Source organism: Arvicanthis niloticus, chromosome 1 (genome assembly GCF_011762505.2).
Source record: "Arvicanthis niloticus isolate mArvNil1 chromosome 1, mArvNil1.pat.X, whole genome shotgun sequence".
NCBI classification, from domain to species: domain Eukaryota; kingdom Metazoa; phylum Chordata; class Mammalia; order Rodentia; family Muridae; genus Arvicanthis; species Arvicanthis niloticus.
The window spans coordinates 112,157,554-112,180,232 of NC_047658.1; the positions used below are offsets into that span (position 1 = coordinate 112,157,554).

The 22,679-nt window shown below is 48.5% G+C and overlaps 1 protein-coding gene across 3 annotated transcripts in view; it reads right to left on the reverse strand.

Annotated features, from left to right (window-relative positions):
• The window catches only part of Lrp5 (LDL receptor related protein 5), a 100,040-nt gene that overhangs the window by 68,925 nt on the left and 8,436 nt on the right, over window positions 1-22,679 (reverse strand). The window contains exons 2-3 of one of the 3 annotated variants that reach the window (XM_076914641.1): window positions 21,290-21,424; window positions 4,721-5,117 (exon numbers count right to left, since the gene is read on the reverse strand). In XM_076914641.1, the coding sequence (XP_076770756.1) occupies window positions 4,721-5,117; window positions 21,290-21,424 (532 nt within the window). Of the gene's footprint in view, window positions 1-4,720; window positions 5,118-6,997; window positions 7,066-21,289; window positions 21,425-22,679 lie in introns of all 3 variants that reach the window. The other 2 variants (XM_076914642.1, XM_034505885.2) reach the window with 2 other exon arrangements.

The following is a 22,679-nucleotide window of genomic DNA, read 5'->3' on the forward strand; positions in this document are numbered from 1 at the left end:
GCCTGCAGGTTTCCTTAAATGGGGAACAGGAGAGCTGCTGGCTCAGTGGGGACAGGCCCAGGCCAGCTCCAGTACTGCTGCAGGGCAAGCTGGCAGGATTGAGGCCATCCTCTTTCTCAGTGAAGCAAGGCAGAAGCCGGTTCACGGCCAAGGTGCTGGGCTGTTGCTTCAAAACAGTACCAGCTGCATTTCTACCAGGAGGCCCAGGAGGCCCAGGAGGCCTTGTAGCCCCGTCCAGATATGCAGCAGGGCTTCCCCAGGCTGAGCCAGGTTCTTCCCAGCTTCAGAGCCCTCTCTGCCACTCCTGGCCACCCAGTCCTGAGCTGAGCACATGAGGGTGGGCATTTTGACAAAGCTGCTTTTCTCAATAAGTAGCTGGGACAGGATCCCCTCATCTAAGGAAGTCTCCAGAGGAGACAATGGCACAGGAAGAACTAGGGCATAGCAGAGAACAGGGCATAGCAGAGGCTCCACAGTGCTGAGGGGAAAGCCACACTGCATTTCACTGTCCCCACTCCGAGCTGCACCCCAAAGCTTGCACACCCTTATTTATCCAGGGCAGAGGAAGGAAGCTTGAGATGTCCTGTCCATGGCAGCAATGCCAAGGTCAACACTGATCCAGGGGCAGAATCTGAAAGGAACAGCCACCCAGGTTACCCTGTGGAGAGCTTCAGGGGACCCTGTGGAGAGCTTCAGGGGACCCTGTGGAGAGCTTCAGGTGACCCTGTGGAGAGATTCTAGGGAAAAAGTCAGAAGCAAGTGCACAAATGAGCCACTCGAACATTTAAGAAGGACAGTTGGGGCCAAGAAGGCTGACTGATCCCAGTGCTGATATAGGCCACAGCAGCCGAGGTGAGAACAGAGAGAGCTGGGTTCCCAATCTCTACATGAACAGAGTACCCACCCAGCCCACCATGTCTCTCAGCCACCATAGCTAAGAGTAAAAGGATAAGGACTAAAGAGATGGCTCTGCGGCTACAACTGAGGGCCCAGGTTCAATCAGCAGCACCCACACAGCAGCTTGCAACCCTCTGAAATTCCAGTTCCAGGGATCCAACACCTTCTTCTGGCCTCTGCAGGTACTACATGTACCTGGTACTTACACATACCTACACATTAATTAGAAAGGAGGGAGGGAAGGAGGGAGGGAAGAAGAAAGGAGAAAGAAAGAAAGAAAGAAAGAAAGAAAGAAAGAAAGAAAGAAAGAAAGAAAGGAAGGAAGGAAGGAAGGAAGGAAGAGAGTGCACACATGCAGTCTTTTATGTGGTGGAATACGAGGATGTGTGTTACAGCATATTATAGCAGTGGCATTTATCCAACCCAGGGTGGCTCTTAGTGTTTTCTTGTGGCATGATAAGGTGACAGCATACCTCTGTATATCTGTGTAGATGGGGACACAGACATAGCACAATGTCACCCTTGGCAGCTGCTTCAGAATAGAACTCAACCCTAGACACTTCCTACCCCAAGCTGCTACAAGCCTGGGCCAGGCTGCTGTCCTCCACTGCCGTCTATAGCTGCTATAGGAAGCCAGGCTCAACCCAAAGCCAAGGGAGCCCGGTGAACTTGAGTTATCCTCTTCCACAGAGCTACTCTTCTCTACCCCAGGGCCTTTGCACTGGTCATTCCGGCTCTACAGCCAGAAGCCTAGAATACTGCCCTGCCCTTACTCTCCTAGTAGCACTCATTCCTCTCAAACACACTGCACCTATGTCATTTTCTCCCCAACCTCACCAGAACTCCGTAAGGGCACTAGGGCAATGGTGAAACCCACAGCTTGAGAATGGACCTTCCTGCTCATGTTCACGAATCTGGGCATGTGGTAGGGTAGTGCTGTGGCTTTCTGTCCCAGGAGGAGTGGGAAACCAGGGTACAGAAAAGACAAAAGCATAGAGGGGTCCTGTTGAGAAGTGGGGTGCTAGTCCTGAGCCTATTTTATCAGACTCTCACACAGACCAATCCCTCTTAGCCACAGAGATTCTCCTGGGATAATGGCCCACACCTCCTGGGACAACTGTCAGGGTACTGATGTCCCTGGGGATATGAGGTCTGAGATTGTTCACCAGGTAACAGAGTTAGTCCCAGGAAGATGAACTAAGTGCAGCTGGGGAGTGAGGGATCCACAGGGGGTAGCTGCTAGTCTGTCACCCCAGACCCCTCCAAAAATCCCACTTACTTCTGGTGTGTATGAACATACATACCTGCATGCATGCTTCTTTACAAACACATGTTCTCATCCACAGATGCTCTATCACACACTCAATCACATGTACATGCTCTCCAGTGCACATGCACACATATACAATTATATATACTTGCATACATGTAACAATCACAGATTCGTGTGCACAAACTCAATAACCCTTACATATAATAATGTACAAATACATATACATTCTCACATAAAAAGCACATTGACATATGTGCAAACTCTCCTGCATATACTCATGTATGTGCACATATACTCTCATAAACACATACAAACAAGCACAAGCAGGCAGTTACACTTGCATACAATCACCCTTGCACACACTTGTGCATGTGCATAGACTTCCTCACATAAAACATGCACACACATCATGTAACATTTGCACACAGGTCTCTCATATATACTTTCATATATACCCAGGCAGCATGTACACACACACACACACACACACACACACACACACACACACACACACACCACTTCCTGGGCCTTTGCACAAAGTATTGGCTTCGGAAGCCACACACTTTGGTTCTTACATACTCAAAGGCCAACTCTGGGACAAACAGGTGACTTCAGCCTCATAGCTTACCCTCACCTGGTCTGCAATTCAAACTCCCTAGACCAAGCAATGGCAAACCCTCCAGTCAAGCCCAGAAGCATGGGCACAGGCCACGACAGCTCTCCCCACCCATTTCTGTTCAGTCCACAGCCAGGGCAGCTAAAGTCAGCAAGAGTAGTTCACTGAGAAGGGTCACAATAAGGTGGTACCATCAGGATCCATTGCTAGAAACAGCCAGAAGATGAGCTTAGGATCCCCAGCAGTGGAAGAAGGCAGTGCATGGGTCAGTTGGAGCCTAACCCACACAGGCACTGGCTGCACAGAGCTCCTACAAGGTTTATAGCACAAACACACAGGCAAGGTTCACAGCCCACATGGTGCTTCCTCATCCGGGAGATCCTGGCTGGCATTTCTCAGAAGCTCTGAGGACATTTTAAAAAGCTAAAATGTTGGGAGAAAGGACTCAGGGGAGAGGGGAGAGGGGAACCTATGATCAAGATGTATAATTAATTAATTAATTAATTAATTAAAAGCTAAAATGTCAAGTGAGCACAATACTTGACAAAACAAAACAAAACAGGACATGTGCTTTGCCCAAGACATCAGTCTGCAAGTCTGTCTGACTGTTCTCACAACTGAGCCAGCATAGAACTTCAGGATCATGGCCATACAAGGGCAGCTCAAACACGGGTCTGTCTCCCAGCCCAGGGTCAACCCTGAGAAAAGAGGGATGGAGGAATGGCAAGAAGTGGATGAAGACACTGCCTACCTAGAAAACTCTAGAGTGTGGCCTGATGCTGAAGCCAGCAAGGCCCCCTGGGCTGCAGCTGAAGGACATTCATGGTTTGACTGTTGGTCCCTCCCAAAGTGGCCTTCGTTGCTGTCCTGTGCTTTCCAGGGTCAGAGTAAGTTTGGCAACACCAATAGGCAGGTAACTTCCAGAATACACAGAGCAGGTGCTACACCCAGACATGGAGCCATCTCAGCCAACAGTCATAAAAGGGATGCGAGGTCCCTGAACTTCCCTCGGTCACCTGACCTAGTGCAGAAAAAGCTTCAAATCCAAGCATTATTCCTCACCTGCCCTTTTTTTGAGACACAATGTACTGCTTAATTTTATTTCAACTTGACACAAGCTACAGTCAGTTTGAACTAATCAAACTGTGAAGCCTCTAATCAAGCCTGTGAAGCATCTTCTTGGTGGGTAATTGGTGTGGGAGGGTGCAGGTCACTGTGGGCAGTGCCACGCCTGGGCTAATGGTCCTGAGTGCTATACGAGTGATCTGAAAAACCAATGGAGAGCAAGCTGCTAAGCCAGTTAGTTCTTGACTCTGGGTTCCTGACTTGAGGTCCTGCCCTGACTTTACTCAGAGATGGGGCATGACTTGAGTATTGTAAGATCAAGTACACTGTTTTATCCCCAAGTTGTTCTTGGTCATGGTGTCTTTAAGACAGCAGTATAAATACTAAGACATAGTGTCTCTCACTGGGACGGGGGCTGAGCAATTTGACTGCAGACAGCCAGCAAGCCTCTCAGAGTCCCATGCCTCTAAGTCCATGGTGCTGGGATCACAGATATGTGCAGCCACATCTAACTTTTTTCATGGATGAAAGTCAAATCCTCATGGTTACAAGGCAAATGCTTCACCATTGGAGGCATATCCCCAGTTCCTGTGTATTTTTAAGACAGTCTATAGCTCAGGTTGTCCTGGAACTTAGGACAACACTCCTGTCTCAGCCTCCAGAATGCTAGGACTATAGGTGTGAGCCACCATCCCTGGCTAAACATGGCTAAACATGACATGTTTTACAGTTCGGGATCTGGAAGGGAGGTGATTCCTAGCAAGGGTTGCTCCCCAGGGCATCTCATCATCCTGCCGTGTGTGTGCTCTACAGAAGCAAGTCTGGTCCCCACGCCTACCCATAGGAGCAAGAGAAAAACAGAGGTTTACCCATGTGCAGGATCCAGGGCAATGGCCCTTGGCTGGTCCAGGTCCTGCCAGAAGAGAACCTTACGGGACGTCCCATTGAGGTTGGCCACCTCGATGCGGTTGGTCTCTGAGTCTGTCCAGTACAGCTTCTTGCCAACCCAGTCACAGGCCAGGCCATCAGGTGACACGAGGCCAGAGATGACAATGCTCTGTGCAGCAGCTCCAGTCTGATTCAGGTAGGTCTGTTTGATGGCCTCCTCACTCACATCTGTCCAGTACACAGCACCCTTCGAGAACTGGAAGTCTACAGCAGCTGCATCCTCCAGACCACTGGCCACAATGGTGGACTCCAGCTTCACTCCACCGGCATCCACTAGCCGCACATCCCGACGGTTGGCAAACAACAGAAGCGGTGAGGCTGTGGGCAGAGCAGAGTCGGGATGGCTAACTGAGCAGGAAAGGAACCAGGTCCCAGGGACAACGGGAAAGAGAATCATGCATGGCTACCTCTGATACCCACCTCCCCAAGTCCAACACCCTTCATCTTGTCCCCTGCTCCCAAGTCCCCTTCCTTCCAGTTGTCCAAAGGCTCGCTTAGCTATAGGCCAGTATAGAGAGAGTCAGGAAGGTTCCCCAAATCCCCAAGCTCTGGCTCCCCAAACTGGAAAGACCACTTCCTCACCTCAACTTGCTCTCAGGAGTTCAGGTGTATTCTTCAAAGGTACACGGGAGGGGAGGGGGCAGGGACAGGAAGGCTGGGAGTGGATTTGTAACCTAGGATTTTTTTTCTCCAACCCTCACTAGGAGCTGGTGGGGCAGTGCTCCCAACTCTGAACCACTGAGGAAAGAAACCACACACTTAATCCCTGAGTTTTAAGGGGAACCCACAGCACACTCCTGGGAAGCTAGCTTTCTCTCTAAGAGGCCTGGCAGTAGCCCCAGGGGCCCACAGTGAGGCAGGCCAGAATGTGGGTGGCTCCCCACCCTCACCTGAAGCAGGCTGCTTCTCCTCTCTTCCCCCAACTGGGTAACCCTAGATAGCATGGGCACTGTATCTCAAGGCTCCCTGAGCCCCTCCTTTCCAAAGGTGGAAGCAGCAAAAGAAAGCTGAGAGGAGGAGAAAAAGAAAGTTCTGGAGAGACTTGGAAGTGAAAGAAAAAGAGCCACAGTGGCAAAACCAGGATGCCTTCATAGGCGGGCAAGCAGAGACTGCTTGTACCAAGGGCCTCCAGGGTTCCTGTTTCAGTGGGGAAACAGACCCTGAGCAAGACATAACCAAGAGCTTATAGTGATATCTATCAGGTTAATGCTGTGAATGGGCCAGAGTGGAGGATAGGATGGGAGTGGGGAACAGTACAGGAAGAGGCTGCATACTGGGTAAGGCGATCAGGACCCGTGCAGAGTTCACAGGGTAGAAACACACAGTGGCAACATTAGTGAGGATGCTGGTCCTATGGGTTCCTTCTCTACCTGGTGACTTGCCCATGTGCCCAACACCTCTCAATGCACAGCCCGTGGCAGATTAGGGGTCCTGGCTATACATTCTTCAGGCCCATAACTGCAGCCTTCATTTAAAAAAAAAAAAAAAAAAAAAGCAAGCATAGACTTGTCCCAAGTCGCACCAAGAGTGATGCTAGGGGTTATGCCCTGTGGCCCAGCTTGAGCCACACCTGGGACCCTTAAGAGATCACTATGAAACGCTCATGAAAAATCCTCTAGGAGACAAAGATGACACTGGTACAAACCATTTGGACAATACCATAGCACCAGTTGTACTGAGGACCATAAAATAAATGGCTTAGCAGTTAAGAGCATACACTACTCCTGTAGAGGACCCAAGTGTAGCTCTTAGCATCCACATAGTGGCTCCCAATGGTCTGTAGCTCCAGCTCCAGGGGACCAACACCTCTGGTCCCTGTACTTATGCACATACCCACAAACAGGCAGACACATAAGCGCACAACTTAATAAATCTTAAAATCAAGATGATGACTCCTGAGGAATGATTTCCAATGTTGAGTTCTGGTCTCTACACAAACATGTAACTGCACATGTGTGTATGTGTGTGGACACACACCCTACATCACTATGAATCTATGTGTTTTGTCTGGCACTGAGGGCATGAAAGAACACCAACTGGTGACAAAAGCTAATAAAGGCTTAGTCAATTAGAAGTCTGCCTCAAGATTGGTAACTTTGTATTTTCAAATGTTAATGCTGGTTCCACTTCTGTTGCTAGGAGGCTATCTGTGCAAGTATCATTTTTGAAGCTGAATATGACAAGGCAAGAATCCAGACCTCTAGGGAGGGCACTGGTGGGCTCAGGGTATGTGCCACACAGGGATCCAGGGTCAGCAGTATCTTCCCTGTGAAATGAGGGGAGTTCAGGTCACAAATATGAGGATGCTTTCCTGGAAGCTGCTAGTGGTAAGCGCTCCCCAGGCTAAAGTCAGTCAGCTCCATTAAACTTGGGGTCCTGGGCTTCACTCTGGCCTGGCTCCCAGTCGGGAGATCCAGAGCAAGAAATTTTACCATTCTGCTGAGCCTCAGTCTCTACACAAACACACAAACACACAAACACACACACACACACACACACACACACCTACACCTAAAACTAATGTTTTGACTCGGCATGATGGCACATGCCCAGGACATGGACTTGAGAAGCAGAAGGATCAGAAATTCAAGGCCAGCCTGGACTACATTGTCTCAAAACAATGACAGCAAAAAGACGCAGCTGACAGCTGAATAGGCCAAATTCCCTATGACATATGACAGCTCCCTTGATCCACCCTGATGTCCCTATCAGTTTAGTTTTGTATATACCCCTTCAAAGCAAGAACATAGATGTCCCAGATCCCCAGAGATTTTCAGCACCCACAATCAGAAAGGGGAGCCAATCGCTCGGAATTATCCCTGGTGGGTGCACAGCAATTGTTCCCAGGACCCTATCAAATCAGTGTCAGAGAAAAACACCAGCCCTGGACCCCTTCTGCCTTGGCCACCAGGCCCTGTGGTTAGTTTATCGTCCCTACCACAGCAGAATTGAGACTCTGAAAACCCCAGTGCCAACAATCCCATTTTAACCCATGTAAGTATATCCAATATTTATATATAGAATTCGTAACAGATGGTTTGCCTTCCACTCCAATAGCCCATGTTTTACACTGTTTACGTGGTTACCCTAAACAAGGCCCAATTCCAGGTAATTCAACCCTTTGCTGAGACCCCAAAATAAGGAGCAATCTTGGTCCATGCCTTATTTATAATCACAAAGCATTACATTGGGACTCTGAGTGCTTGAGGAGTGGGTGGGAGCCTGTGCACACATGGTGTGAGGGGGTGGGGAGGAGATTCTATCTATCACCAATCCAATGGGAAAGGCCAAGCCACAGAAAGAATAAGGGTTCACATACAAGAAGCTACCAACTTAGTTGCAAAGCATACATACACACTCATAGTCCACATAGCCACACAGCACGTAAGCCAGGAGCTCCAAGGTGGTGTGCCAGGAGTGGGTATAACGTGCAAGCTTTCTGGAAGGGAGCTGGGGTCTCAAAGAAGGAAGACAACACAGGAAATAGTGATCACACCCCAGAAAGACATCAAGCTACAGCTATACATCTCAAATACGTGATTTCTACTAACGGGACACACCTCAGTCTCCTCAGCACCTGAATATCGGATATCTACCCACTTAGGATATGCACAGGATCACTTGTACACATCCTTGTACCCCACCCACGGGACCAGAACTCCACACGGACCAGGACTCCTCATTCTTGCTCCACTCACCTTCCATCTGATACCCACCCGATGCTGCCCAGCCAGTGCTTCCCACTGCCTCCACTACCCAGAGAACTCAACTGAGACGCTTCGTTTTTAATGCATATGGATACAGTGTGTGTGTGTGTGTGTGTGTGTGTGTGTGTGCGTGTGTGTGTGTAGACATGTGTATATATTGGAGGCCAGAGATTGGTGTTAGTGTCTTCCTCAATCATTGTTTTTTTAGGAAGGGTCTCTTAAATCCTAGAACTTACTGATTTGCCCAGACTAGTCCCAACTGACCAGTGAGTCCCAGGGTCCTCCTGTCTCTACCTCCCTGGGGTTACAGGAGTACAGCTTTTTATTCATTTACTTCATTTACATGTATGCTTACTGATTTATTATTCTGTGCGAGTTTATGTGCACCATGTGTGTGCAGTACCACATGGAGGCCAGAAGAGAGCATTAGGTCCCCTGCAACCAGAGTTGCAGGTGGTTGTGCATGGTGATGCAAGTCCCATAAACCAAACCTGAGCCCTCTGCAAGAGCAGCCAAGGGCTGCTAGCCTCAAACTCAGGATCCTCCTGCCTCAGTATCTTCAGGGCTAGGATCATAAGTTCGTGCTGCCACAGCAGGCTATGTGAATATTCTTAATACCACTAAACTATATCCCTAAAAATGGAGGGCCGGAGTCTAGAAGGACAGACAGCTCAGCGAGTGCCTGTCACATAAGCATGACCTGAGTTCGAATCTCAGTGACCATGTAAAAAGCTGCTGGGAAGCACATAGAAACTGCAGGTGAAGCTGGGAAAAACACCTGCCAAGGCTTGCCTTTCTATCCACAGACAAGTATCTCAGTTCTCTTTCATGTCTTTCTGTATTTTCTGTATTTGTCTGTGTTCAATACATTATTTCCCAGACATAATCATACAAATTTTACAAAATACATGTTTGAAATCTGAACATGTGTGTGTGTGTGTGTGCGTATGCATGTGCATGTGTGTGTTCAGGAATACAGGTGATATCGCTTCTCGGCCTTTTGGCTAAGATCAAGTGTAGGAATACAGGTGACCCCAAAGGCTAGAAAAGGGCATCAGATCTGGAGCTTGGGTCACAGGTGGCTGTGAGCTGCCTGCTATGGATGCTAAGAACTAAAGTCCCAGTCCTCTGAAAGAGCATCCAGCATCTGACTGCTGAACCACCTATCCAGCCCAGAGTAGTTTTTAATAGTACCAGCAGAACAATGATAGTCTACAAAACTCCCAGGAATGTCACTGTGACATTGGGAGGCTATGCTGCACAAGCCAGGAAGCCCTATGCTTTTCTAAGAGGCATCTTCAGATAAATGATGGGGACCAAAGAGAAAGCTCAACAGAAGCAATGAGGGCTAGCTTCTCTAGTCGCCAAGAACAAAGGTAAGCCACCTTGAAGCACAGAAAATGCCCATTGCTGTGCCACTGACAACATCCCTAATCAAGTAAAACAAAGTGCCAACAGGCCTTTAATCCCAGCTCTGGGGGAGGCAGAGGCAGGCAGATCTTTGGGAGTTCAAGGCCAGCCTACTCTATATAGTTCCAGGACAGCCTGGGCTATGTAGAGAGATCCTATCTCCAACAACAACAAAATAATTAACTAATTAAAATAAAAGGAAGAACCAACACTCACTAATCCACAGTTCCCCAAAGTCCCAGGCCTTCCCCACCTCCATATTTTGCTCCTGGGACCCAGCACACAGCAGGAGATGGACAACCAAGCACACACCAGGAGATGAACCACTATACTTGTCTCCTGACTGGTGGCAGGGCCACTCAAGCCCAAGCAACTATGACAGCCATGTCCTCGGCCAGAATCTTCCATCTTCACAGAGACTCTGTCCCAGCTAAGGCTGTTCTCAGTGACAATTGACTGTTGTGCTGATGGAAATGAGCAGCTGACACTTACAAAGAATCAGAACTTATGTCTACTGGAATCCCTCTACCCTACCTACCTCAGACCTACCTTTAATGGAAACGTCAACAAACATGGGAGATGGCTCTTAGCCCACCTCCTCCTGAGCTGACTACCTATAGCCCTCCCTACCCATCTATCCATCTCTCTGTCTCTCCATCCATCCATCCATCCATCCATCCATCCATCCTTCAACAGGCCTTTGGACTCACTGAGTCAGAAAAACTCATCTTGCTCACAGCCCCCATTCCATACCTCCCAGAACAGCCCCAGTCCCCAACATATTCTCTCAGGCCACTTCTGGGCCATTAGCCATTCTCACTCTATAGTCCTTGACATCAGGCTGATGGACACCTAGCTTGATGCTACCTGGTTTCCGAGGTCTGGGGGAAACCCCTGTCATCCACACCTTCCCCAGTACAGCCAAACTCACCTCTTGGAGGTACGCATAGCTGATAAGTCCAGCAGAGCACAAATCACAGCTGGCAAATATCATCATTTGTGTCAAAATCAGAACAGCCATGGTCAGCCTGCACATGCAGAATGTGACCACAACACATTCAGAAAGACGGTGTACATCTCCCACAACAGAAACTGATGGGATTCTGAAAGCTCTTATTGTGACAGAGTTAGGGAAACCTCAGGAGCACACAGAACACAGAGCAGTGCCCACTATACAAGCAAGGCAGTGGGGAAGAAGCTTCCAGAATATCACAACCCCTACCTACCTTGGACTGGCCAGAATGGTAAGTTGGCCACACTTACAGAATTACATCAGAAGGTCTGTGCAGGCCTCTGGTTACAGAACAAGGTCAACTCTTCACACCAAGTCCTCACACCCCCAGTTCCAACCCTTTCTGTTCCAGCAGAGAACACTGGCTCCCCACACCTCTGCATCCAGACACTCCCACTGAAGGTTGCATCTTGCCCTCTGCCTCTCTGCACAGGCACATCAATTTCTGCTGCCTCTCAGTACCTCATCCAGTCTCTCCAACCCCAACCCCAACACATTCTTATACTCACACATGAGAATCGTGTTCATACTCAAATGCATACATCCAAAAGGCATTCCAGTGCACACACAGACAAGAGTATTCTTGTGCATGCACACGCACAGCACCAGAGGAAGCCTTCATTAAGTCTGAGGTTTAGGCAAGCTTCCCGGGCAGGAACCACATTTCAAAGGTCAGGGAAGCAGGCAAGCAGGAAATGTATAGGGGGCAGGTTTGGGGGGTAGAACAGGAAATAAGAAATCATTTGCAAAAGATAGGAGAGACCTGACTCCACAACACTGTCCTCTTGCCTCTACACATGCCTGCACATACGCATAATAATAATAAATGTTTTAAAAAGAGATGGCCCAGCAGTTAAGAACACTGGCTATTCTTTCAGAGGACTAGGTTCAATTCCCAACACCCACATAGTGGCTTACAACCATCTGTGACTCTAACCTCAGAGATCTGACACCCTCCTTCTGGCCTCCATGGACACCCGGCGTGCACATGGTACAGAGACATACATGCATACAAAACACTCATACACATAAAATACATAAAGAAAAATTTAAAGAGAGAGAACAAAGCTGCTGGCTTGACACCCTGGAGTGCAGGGAAAGAGGATGAGGGCTCCCAATCTTCACTAAAGAATGATGTAGGCTAGAGGGTCTCTACTGTGCCACAGCAGAATGAAGGGCTGTGTCTGACATGAGGCCACCAAGGATCTGGAAGAGGCACGGTTTGTGTGGCCTTGGCTGAGGACAGGAAGCAATTGTCCTTACACCTCCTGCTTGTAGCAAACCATGGGCTCTGTTGCACAAAAAAAGCTGGCCTAGGACAATGCTCACTCACCCTTGAATGTCCTAAGACAAGCAAGACTCAGGACCAGAAAAGGCTCACTGCAGGCCTGCCAAGGTAGCTGACTAGAAACTCTCTTGAGAGGTCTTACAGTGGCCTGGGCCCCTTCCAGAACTATGTAGTCGTCATTCCCACACATCAGAGGGTCACTCCTACCAAGGACATCTCCAGGACTGACCATTGGATTGCCATGGGTGGAAGTCCCAGCTACCCGCTCTCAACTGTAGCCAGCCACCCAACACTGGGTCCTTAGACCAACACTCACAGCAGAACCAGCACCAGCTGTGGGCTGGTTACCACCTGAGCCCAGCTCAGCCACGAGGGAAGCATTCCCTTCTACAGGTGAGCACCCATGGTCTACCGCCAAGCAGCTCACCAAGGTCATGCTGTGTTCACAAGGAGGTAGGTCCAGCTTCCAATCCTAGACACATTTTCCTCCATGTCTGGCTTATGCAATGCAGGGGAAATCAACCCCAGGGTTTCATGCACATTAGGCAAACACTCAACTGACATTCTTGGTCCTATTTTTTTGGTTTTAAACCAGGAAACACATTTTGAAAAGCACTGGCCTGGAGTCAGAAATAAAATAGAGTGAGAAGAGCCAGGAGAGACTGGGCAGAGGCACATGGAATCCAGAAAGGGGGAGATGCCCAGTCTGGCTTGCTCTGCTGCCAGCAGCCTGCCCACCTCCTGCTCCTTTCACAGACCAAAACCCTGATGTGCGACAGGCTCACCTAACTCTGCTCACATCCTGGCTGCTAGACCAGTGACTGTCTTATTGGGCCACCACAGGACTGTTGGCAAGTAATTCCCCTAGTATAGATGACACTAGAAAGGGAACTAACAGGTGGCACCTGGCCAACAGCCTCTGCAGAATCCTGGATCTAGCTACTGACACCCTGAAGTAGAAGTTTCCAGAAAGGAAGTCCTTTACCATGAAAGTCATTTCCCCTGTTAATCAGTTTAACTTGGTGACATCTGTACTCAAAAACTGTAACAGTCTACATGTGGGGGGTGCTAGGTGGCACAAAGGAAGGATTCCAGGATTTCTCTGGGAAACTCAGCTTTTCCTGAACCTTCACCCTCTGACACACATGTGCACATGTGCACGCACACACAAGCTTGCGCACACTCCCAAGGTCCCAATTTAGCAACCACATAATGTTACCAGCTCAGGGATACCCAGGACAAATCGTGACATTGATTTATGTCTGCAAATGTGCGTTTTCACTAATTAGAAGGTTTAGGACAGAGTAGAGAAAAATATGTATTTCAGAGTCCCAGTTTGACTTGCCAGAAACCAGCCCATTACTAACATTCTTATTTTCGACAAAATATAGCATTCTGATTACACACCATCTTGGTCCCATGGCTCCCAGCCTGCCAGGCTCCCGGAAGTGGCCCACGACCACGGCAAAGAGCAGGACAGCAATCCTAAGATGGAGATGCACTCGGAGCCCCTGGGGACTGAGTGCTAGGACACTCTGACAGAGGCAAGTTCATCCATAGGACAGCGGCAGCTTTCTCCCAAGGTCTCATGGCTTGTTCTACCAGGTATAGAACAGCCACTCAGGTTCATGTATATAGGAAGAGCAGCCCATCAGATAACTCCCCCCAGGAGGATAACTGTGACATTGCAGCCTGTTTCCGGGTCTGTTTCACATGTGTTAAACATGTCTCAGCCACCAAGGAGCAGAACCCGGGGCTCCTTTGGCAGTTCTGCTTGTGTGGATTTGGAGAGCGAGTGAGCACATGCAGGCATTTAGACTACATGTACGGCGATATACAATGTGCATGTCTGGGGCCTACAGAGGTCAGAAGAGGGTGTTAGATCCTCAGGACCTGGAGTTAGAGAGTATTGTGAGCATGTGGGTGCTGGAACAGAACCCAACCTTAACCATTGAGCCTGCCGGGCGGTGGTGGCCCACGCCTTTAATCCCAGCACTTGGGAGGCAGAGGCAGGCGGATTTCTGAGTTCGAGGCCAGCCTGGTGTACAGAGTGAGTTCCAGGACAGCCTGGTCTACAGAGTGAGTTCCAGGACAGCCAGGACTACACAGAGAAACCCTGTCTCGAAAAACCAAAAAAAAAAAAAAAAAAAAAAAAAAAAAACCATTGATCCCTCCTTCCAGCCCCTGTGTTGGCTTTTTCAGACTGGTATCTTGTATGTAACCTAGGATGGCTTCAAACTCTGCCTCCCAAGTGCTGAGATTATAGACATAAGCCACCAGACCCAGACCCTTAAAGCAATTTCAAAGAAACCATTTATAATGCAAAGAGGCTTCCACTCTCTCTGCTTCTTTGAGCTTCAGTTTCCCCATCTTTCATCCTGGGGTTGTGGTGGTTCCATCATAAGGCAGTGGCCGGCACAAGCCTCGGTTGTTTTTAATGTTGTTTTCTGGCTGTTCCAAAGGAGGATGCATTCATTTACAAAGGAAATCTTCACTAGCCACACCTAGTATAAGAAGCACACACACCCAGGAATTGTTCTGATCAGACCAGTATCTAAGTATCAAACCAGCGAAAGCACAAGCTGCATGCAGGACTTTCGAAAACTGGCTGAGGCCTCCTGTGGTACCATGTTTACCCTGTAAGTGGCCTGTGACCCTCACTCATCTTTAGCAGAGAACTAACAAGCTGAGCAGGGGACTCTGTGGACATAGATTTTCCTGGTGGCCAGGTGCATCTGCACAATGACCTAAGCACAGTCACTGACCTGAGGGTGACTGAGTCCTTCCCTTTAGCTGAGGACCAACACTAGAGACAAAGGCTTAGAACTGAAATGCTTGTTCAGTGTATATGAAGTCCTGGATTGGGTCCCCAGCACCTGGGAAGAGGGACACACAAGTGTCCCCAAGAGTGATGTAGATTAAGAATTCAGCACGGATGAACTCAGAGACCCAGGACTGGAGCTGCAGTCCAGCTGTGGTGCCTCTGTGCCACGCCCTGAAAGCTACCGCCAACCCCGCAACAGTCTGTCAGACCTGCCAGCCAGCCTGCTTGGCACTGACGCATTTCCACGGAGGTGGGAGAAGGTGGGATGGCCCAGGCCCTCCCCTGCGGGCCAGAGGGAAGTGGTTCCCGTGTGGCCACAAAGATCACATTGTTCTGTCCTCGGAGAGGAAACTGGAGAACCGATTTCAGAAACAAGCCTACCTTTGTACCGGCGCCTGTTTCCTTTAAGTGCTGCAGAAACGAGTCAGAAAACCCGCCAAATTTATCATTGCTCTCCAAAATCTGTTTATTGAGCCAAACTTGCAAGCTTCTGCTTTCAAACAAGTCATAGCTCCTGGAAAAAAGTAGGAACCCAGGTGCCAAGGCACAGGGGCCACCACCCAAAATGGTGACAGGCGCCAATGACAACTCTGTCCACCATGTGGCTAACTGGACAGACAAAAACAATGAAGGGAAAGACACAAACCACCTCTGGGGACATAGAGATGACATTCTAACCCCTGGCCTTCCGGCCTCAACCAAGCTTATCAGGGCACAGACATGCTTGGAGGATTGTTTGTGAGTTTGGACTCTGGCTGTCTTGAAGCCTTACTGGGTGGCAGGTCCAGAAGTTTGTGGAGATACAGAAGAGTTCAGGAGTCCTTCCCACAGTGCCTGCTATGAACACCAGGACACATAGACACTGCAACAGGGACCCAAGGAGAACCCAAATTCCCTATTGAAGAAATCCAGAGAAGCTCTAGTCTGGGACAGGCCCTGGCTTGGTGACCCCACGGATCCCATGCCTGCCTGTCTTCCTAGACTGTTGTCTGCCAGATGGCACTTAGTCCCCATAGGAGGTGGATTTGCAGTCACCTATGTTACAGATGAGAAGACTGAGGCCTAATGAAGGCAAGGAACCTTGCAAAGTACCACCTGGGGCAACTCAGCCCAGTGGACTCAGTTGCCTGGTGGGGGAGGGGACTGTCTTTCCACAACATTTAGGTTGATTCATTACAGAACTAGGTATGGAATTCAAACCTACAACCCCAGCACTCCAGCAGCTGAAGCTGCAGATTCACGAGTCAAGATAGTCTAGGTAGACTAGTAAGACCATGTCTCAAAAAAAAAAAAAAAAAAAAAAAAAAAAAAAAAAAAAAAAAAAAAAAAGTGGGGAGGGAGGGGTAGTGTTTGCTGGAGAGACAGCTTGGGGATTAAGAGCACCAGAGGACCTGAGTTCCATTCCCAGCATCCACATGACTGCTCACAATCATGTGACTCCATGTCCAAGGGATCTGGCTATGCACAGCCATACATGCAGTCAAAACACTCACACATATAAAAATAAACCTCGAAAAAAAAAATTGTGCATTGTGCTCAATGCCCAGACTGTTCTGTAAAAGATGTGTGAACAACATCCAATCGTTTGGCAATGTTCCTCATCTTCCCCACTACATAGGAAGTCTAGAAGACAGGCCTCTCCACGTGCTTGTGTGGGGTCCACCTGCCATGCAGGACAAGACCAGACAGCAGAGCATGACCAGGCAGAGAAGATAAGAAGCCCTGAGCATTTGGATCAGACCTCCAGCCTAGCCTGCTCCCTACATAAAACTAGGCAGGATCCATGTTCCCCTGAGCCTCAGCAGAGAGCTGTGAATACAGCAGATGTGGAGACCACACAACAATAGACGGTGAGACCCTGTGCTGCCTACTCTATGTCAACTTGACACAAGATAGAGTCATCTGAAAGGAGAGAACTTCAGTTAAGAAAATGCCTCCATAAAATCCAGCCATAGGGCTTTTTTTTTAATTAATTAATTTAGTCAGTCGGTCAGAGTCTTTTCAAGACAGGGGTTCTTTGTGTAGGTCTGGCTCTTCTGGAACTTACTCTGCAGACCAAGCTGGCCTCAAACTAACAGAGGTCTGCCTGCCTCTGCCTCCTGAGTGCTGGGATGAAAGGTGTGAGCCACCACCACCTAGCTAGGGTATTTTCTTCATTAGTGATTGATGGGGGAGAGCCAGTCCACTGCATGTGGGGCCCCCAGAGGCTGGTGGTCCTGAGCAAGCCATGGGAAACAAGCCAGTAAGTGGCACCCAACCTGGCCTCTGCATGGACTCCTGCTTCCAGGTTCCTGCCCTGACTTCCTTTGGTGATGAACAGCAATGTAGAAGCGTAAGCCAAATAAACCTTTTTCTCCCCAACTTGCTTTTTGGTCATGGTGTTTCATCACAGCAATAGAAACTCTGACTAGGACAGGTCACATATGTCACCTTCTCATAGCGACTACCAAGGCTTTATGGGTACCTGATGGCCTGCAGATAGGAGACAGACATCTTCCACAAGACCAAACTAAAGCTCCTGCAATTGGGAGAAAGCACCCAGAGGCGTTGGCCTGCAGGCTCTACTCTGCTCAGCCGTCTGGCTCTACTCAATGAACACAGACCCTCAAGAAGAGCAGATTTTCCCTAACAGACAATGTCCTCAAGATTGAAGTGAGCGTGGTCTGGATGCCACCTTCCCTCAGTTCTCACTGAGTAAACTTGCTGTGTGTCCGTCCATCTCCCTGATGGTCTCAAGCCTTCCGACAGTGCAGGGACACTCAGAAGACTCAAATCCTCCACAGCTCTTCTGTCTGTATCAGCCACAAGGACAAAGGCAGCACAGTCCTGGGCCCATGGCAGCTGAGCCTTGTCCCATCTCCAGCTCCAACGCCAGTTTTGTGACTGCTTTCCCTCCCCCCCTTTTAAGGCAAGTCCCATGTAGCCCAGGCTGGCTTCAAATGTACTATGTAACTGAGGATGAGCTTAAATTTCTGATCACCCAGTTTCTACTGCCTGAGTGCTGGGATCACACGTGTGCCATGATGCTCTGTTGTACAATACCCAGTCTTAATGCCACCCCAGAGCCCTCTGGGCTGACCAGCAGGACAACAGGAGGAGGGAGAGCGAGGCAAGACCAGAACTCAGGCACACAGACTCCTGGAGGATACAACCAGAAAGCAAAACACAGGCAACATGTTTCTCATTAAAGCTCCAACATTCTAAATACCACAGGCAAAGGCCCGGCGATAGCTCAGCCACTAAGAGCACTGGCAGCTCTCGCAGAGGACCTGACTCAGTTCCCAGCACCCACATGGCGGCTCACAGCACTTCCAGCTCCAGCTCCAGAGGATCCACTCCCTTTTCTGCAGACTCCTGCATGCACAGTGTACATCCAAACACACACATAAAGAAAACGAAAAACTTGTTCTATTATTTCACTTTTCCAAAATGAAAAAGGCCACAGAGGTGTCACATACCCGTGGTCCCAGGATTCAAGAGGTAGAGGCAAGAGGACAGAAGTTCAAGACCTCAGTTACACAGAAGTCTGAGTCCAACCTGAGCTTCATAAGATGCTGTCATATAAATAAATAAATAAATAAATAAATAAATGCATCATGTGAAGTCTGCAGATGCCAGGCCCCAGCATGACATCACAGAGTCCAGGCTACACATGGTCAGCCAGTATCACACACAATGGGGCTTCATAATTAGGTGTGTTGGGGACCATGGGCTGCTGAGTGTAAACAGTTCTGCCAGTGTAGCAATTGTTGCAACAACATGGGTCTCCACACGAGGTTCAGAAGCCATGAGGCAGGGCAGGGATCCCACAAACTCATAGATAGCAGAGGATTACCCCTCCCAGAGTAGGGGTGGTATGCCACAGAAGGATCTAGACCCTGTGGAGATCACTTGGGCTGGAGAAGTGCTGCAAGACTAGAGGTTGGGGAAGGTCTGTCAGGCCAAAATGCTCCCACTCTTTAGATGCTATAGAACTGGAAAGCTTGGCTAAGAAATTAAAAACACAATGAAAACCGGGTTTAAAGAAAATGGGGAAGCCAGGAATGGTAGTGCACACCTTTAATCCCAGTGCTTGGGACGAAGAGGCAGGCAGTGCTCTGAGTTCAACGCTAGCCTGGTCTACAGAGTGAATTCCAGGACAACCAGGGCTAGCCTCACAGAAAATCCCTGTCTCCAAAAAGAAAAAAAAAGAAAAAAAGGAAAAGAAAAAGAAATGAGGAAGTGTAGGGATGGCTCAGCTGCAATTCCAGGAGACCCAAGTTCAGTTCCCATCACCCACGTCCAACAGTTCATAACTTTATTTAACTCTAGCTTTAGGGAGCTAACGCCCTCTTTTGGACTCCTCAGGCACTACACTGACATGCACAAATACAAACACACATATTCATGATTAGAAGTCAAATCAAATCTTTAAAGGGACAAAAGAAAATGGGCTCAGTCAGCAGAGTGCTTGCCTGGCATGCAAGAAACCCTGGCTGCAACCCCCAACACCAACTAAACCAGGGAGTGGTCACACATACTTGTAACTGAAACGGGAGGATGAAAAAGCCAGTCATCCTCAGCTATATAGGAAATGCAGCCTGGGATAGAAGAGATTCTGTCTAAACACACACACACACACACACACACACCAAATTATTTTGTCTAAAACAGAAGATAAATCAGAAAGAAGGTTCCAGAAAGCATGATGACCAACATCAACACATGGCTGATATCATCGGTGCATCTGACCTTTTATCAAATGCACATTGTGGGCCATGGGTGAAGCCTCAGAGCCTGGATGGTTTAAGTGAGGGAGAGAGATGACATCCATGGAGCTTCCAACATGGGCAGAGAGAGGCTGAGGTGGTGTGGCCACACCCTAACTCACACCATTCAGTCTCCTGGAGAAAACAAGTTGGGCTGGGAACAACATGGAGAGGTTGCCTTGCCTCCCAAAGCAAATGGAGAGCATATCTTGCCCAAAGCCACCTGGTATGCATTATGTCTGGCTCCAGTCCCAGGCCCCGCCTGCCCCCTGTAGATGCAAGGAGCTGACAGGGACAAAGGCTGGAGGGCACCCAGGCTGAGCTCTGGCTAGGCCACACTGGGCAGCTATTAATGGCCCCATTGAGCAATTTCCTGAGAGCTCTGCCAGGCAGGAGCAGCCTTCCCATCGGAGCTAGCAGAGAGGCACAGCCCGGGGAAGTGCCGGGAGCCACTCACCTTTTATTCTATAATGATTTACAGGAGAGCGCAATCATCTGCTTAGTAATTAATTACAAACACCTTCAGATTGAAGCTGAAAGTAGTCAGCACTGGAGTGGGCTCCCCAGGTGAGCATGGCGGCAGGAGTGTCCCCAGACAATGCCACTATCGGCCTCTTGAGAGGAAAACATAGTGTCTAATGAAAACCGCAGATGATAGGAAGGGCTGTACCACAGATGGCAAATGAATTGACTTCCACAGCCAGGGGCTAGAGAACACATCACATCTGCCCCGACACCTGTCAGAATTCACTGGCTACTGCTCCTAGACCAAGAGATCAAAGGAAGAGGTCAAGAGGCTGACTCTGCAACCCAAAGACAGTCAACAAGCTTTCCAAACAGAACATCAGGGACAGATTTGCACAGTTATCTCAAAATACCTCTGGTAGTACAAAGATCAGGACAGAGAGGCATGAGAGGCCACCTGGTGGGAGGGTCCAGGATCAGTAGCCAGGTCTGGGGACAGGACACAACACAGGGAAGAGTGGCAATCTAGTTAAACAGAAACAGGCTGGCCACTCCATCAAGGTGTTGAGGCAGCTCCCCATTCAATGGCCAGATCCCCATACCTCAGACCATTTACTTAAAAAATAACAGTCAGGGGCTGGAGAGATGGTTCAATGGCTAAGAACATGTACTGCTCTCACAGAAAACTTTAGTTCAGCTCTCAGAACCACATCAAGTGGCTCACAACCACATAACTCCAGCCCCAGAGGGTATGACACCACTTACTGGTTTCTGTAGACACTAAGGTGAACATACATACATACATACACACACACACACACACAGAGAGAGAGAGCCACCACCGCCCGGCGCGCCTTTAATCCCAGCACTTGGGAGGCAGAGACAGGGTCGAGGACAGCCTGGTCTACAGAGTGAGTTCCAGGATAGTCAGGACTACACAGAGAAACCCTGTCTCGAAAAAAAAGAGAGAGAGAGAGAGAGAGAGAGAGAGAGAGAGAATTAAAAGTAAAACTTTTAGACTGGAGTGATGGATTACCAGTTAAGAACACTGGTTGCTCTTCCAAAGAACCAGAGTTCAAGTCCCAGCATCCACACAGAGGTTCATATCCTTCTGTAGCTGCAGTCCCAGGGGATCTGATGTTCTGGTCTCCATGGGCACGGCATATGGATGCTGTACAGATATACAAGCAGGCAAAATACTATGCACATAAAACATAAAGTTTAAATTTTTAATAATTGATTTGTTTTGTTTTATATGCATGTAACTGGAATTACAGACAGTTGTGAGCTGCCATGTGGGTGCTGGAAGTTGAACCTGGGTCCTCTCAAGAGCAGCAGCCAGTGCTCTTAACCACTGAGCCATCTCTCCAGCTCAAAAGTTAAAATTTATAATAAATCATTTTTTAAAAAATCAGGGAAGTCAGATGTGGTAGCGCAGGCCTTTATCCTAAAACTTGGAAGGCAGAGGCAGGGGGATCTCTGGAAGTTAGAGGCTAGTCTGATCTACATATAGTTCCAAGCCAGAAAGGGCTCCACAGAGAGACTCTGTCTCAAAACAAACAGGAAGATAATCTGAATGTAGAACACAAAGCAATAAAACAGGGATTGACCTGGTTTAAAAAAAAAAAAAAAAAAAAAGAATGTATTTAGAATCTGGAGTTAAAATAAAAAGACATGCAGCCATAAGAAATAAAACTGACAGTTTCATTTGTAGAAAACATTTTTTGTTTTGTTTTGTTGAGACAAAGTCTCACTATATTGCCCAGACTAGCCTCAAACTCATAGAAATCCTCCTGCCTCAGACTCCTAAGTGCTGGAGTTAACAGGCAAGTGTCACCACACTCAGTTGTTTTGTTTTGTTTGGGACAGGTTCTCACACTGTAGCCCAGGCCTCAAACTCATGTCAATCCTCCTGCCTCAATCTCTGGAGTGCTGAGATTACAGTCATAAGCCACTACACCTGGCAGGGACTCTTTAAGGTCTTTATGATATTAAAGACTAGCCACAGACCTGAAGGAAATGTGGAACAAATACACGAAACAATTAACACCCGCACCAAGCAACAAGCTTGCCACATACAACACCACTTGGCTTTTAAAAAGAACAAGAGCTGGAGAGATAGCTCAGTGGGTAAGAGCACTAACTACTCTTCCAAAAGTCCTGAGTTCAGTCCCCAGCAATCACATGGTGGCTCACAACCATCTGCAATGGAGTCTGACTCCCTCTTCTGATGTGTCTGAAGAGAGCAATGGTGAATACATAAAATAAAAAATTAAAATGAAAAAAGCTTTAAAAAAAAAAAAAAACAAGGCATCAAAGCAAAGGTACAGAGAGTGCCTCTGGCAGGTCAGCAGGGGCAGGCTACAGACGAGGAGCAAGTGGTCAGATTTACACTAAAGAGATGAACACACGCTAAAAAGTACAGT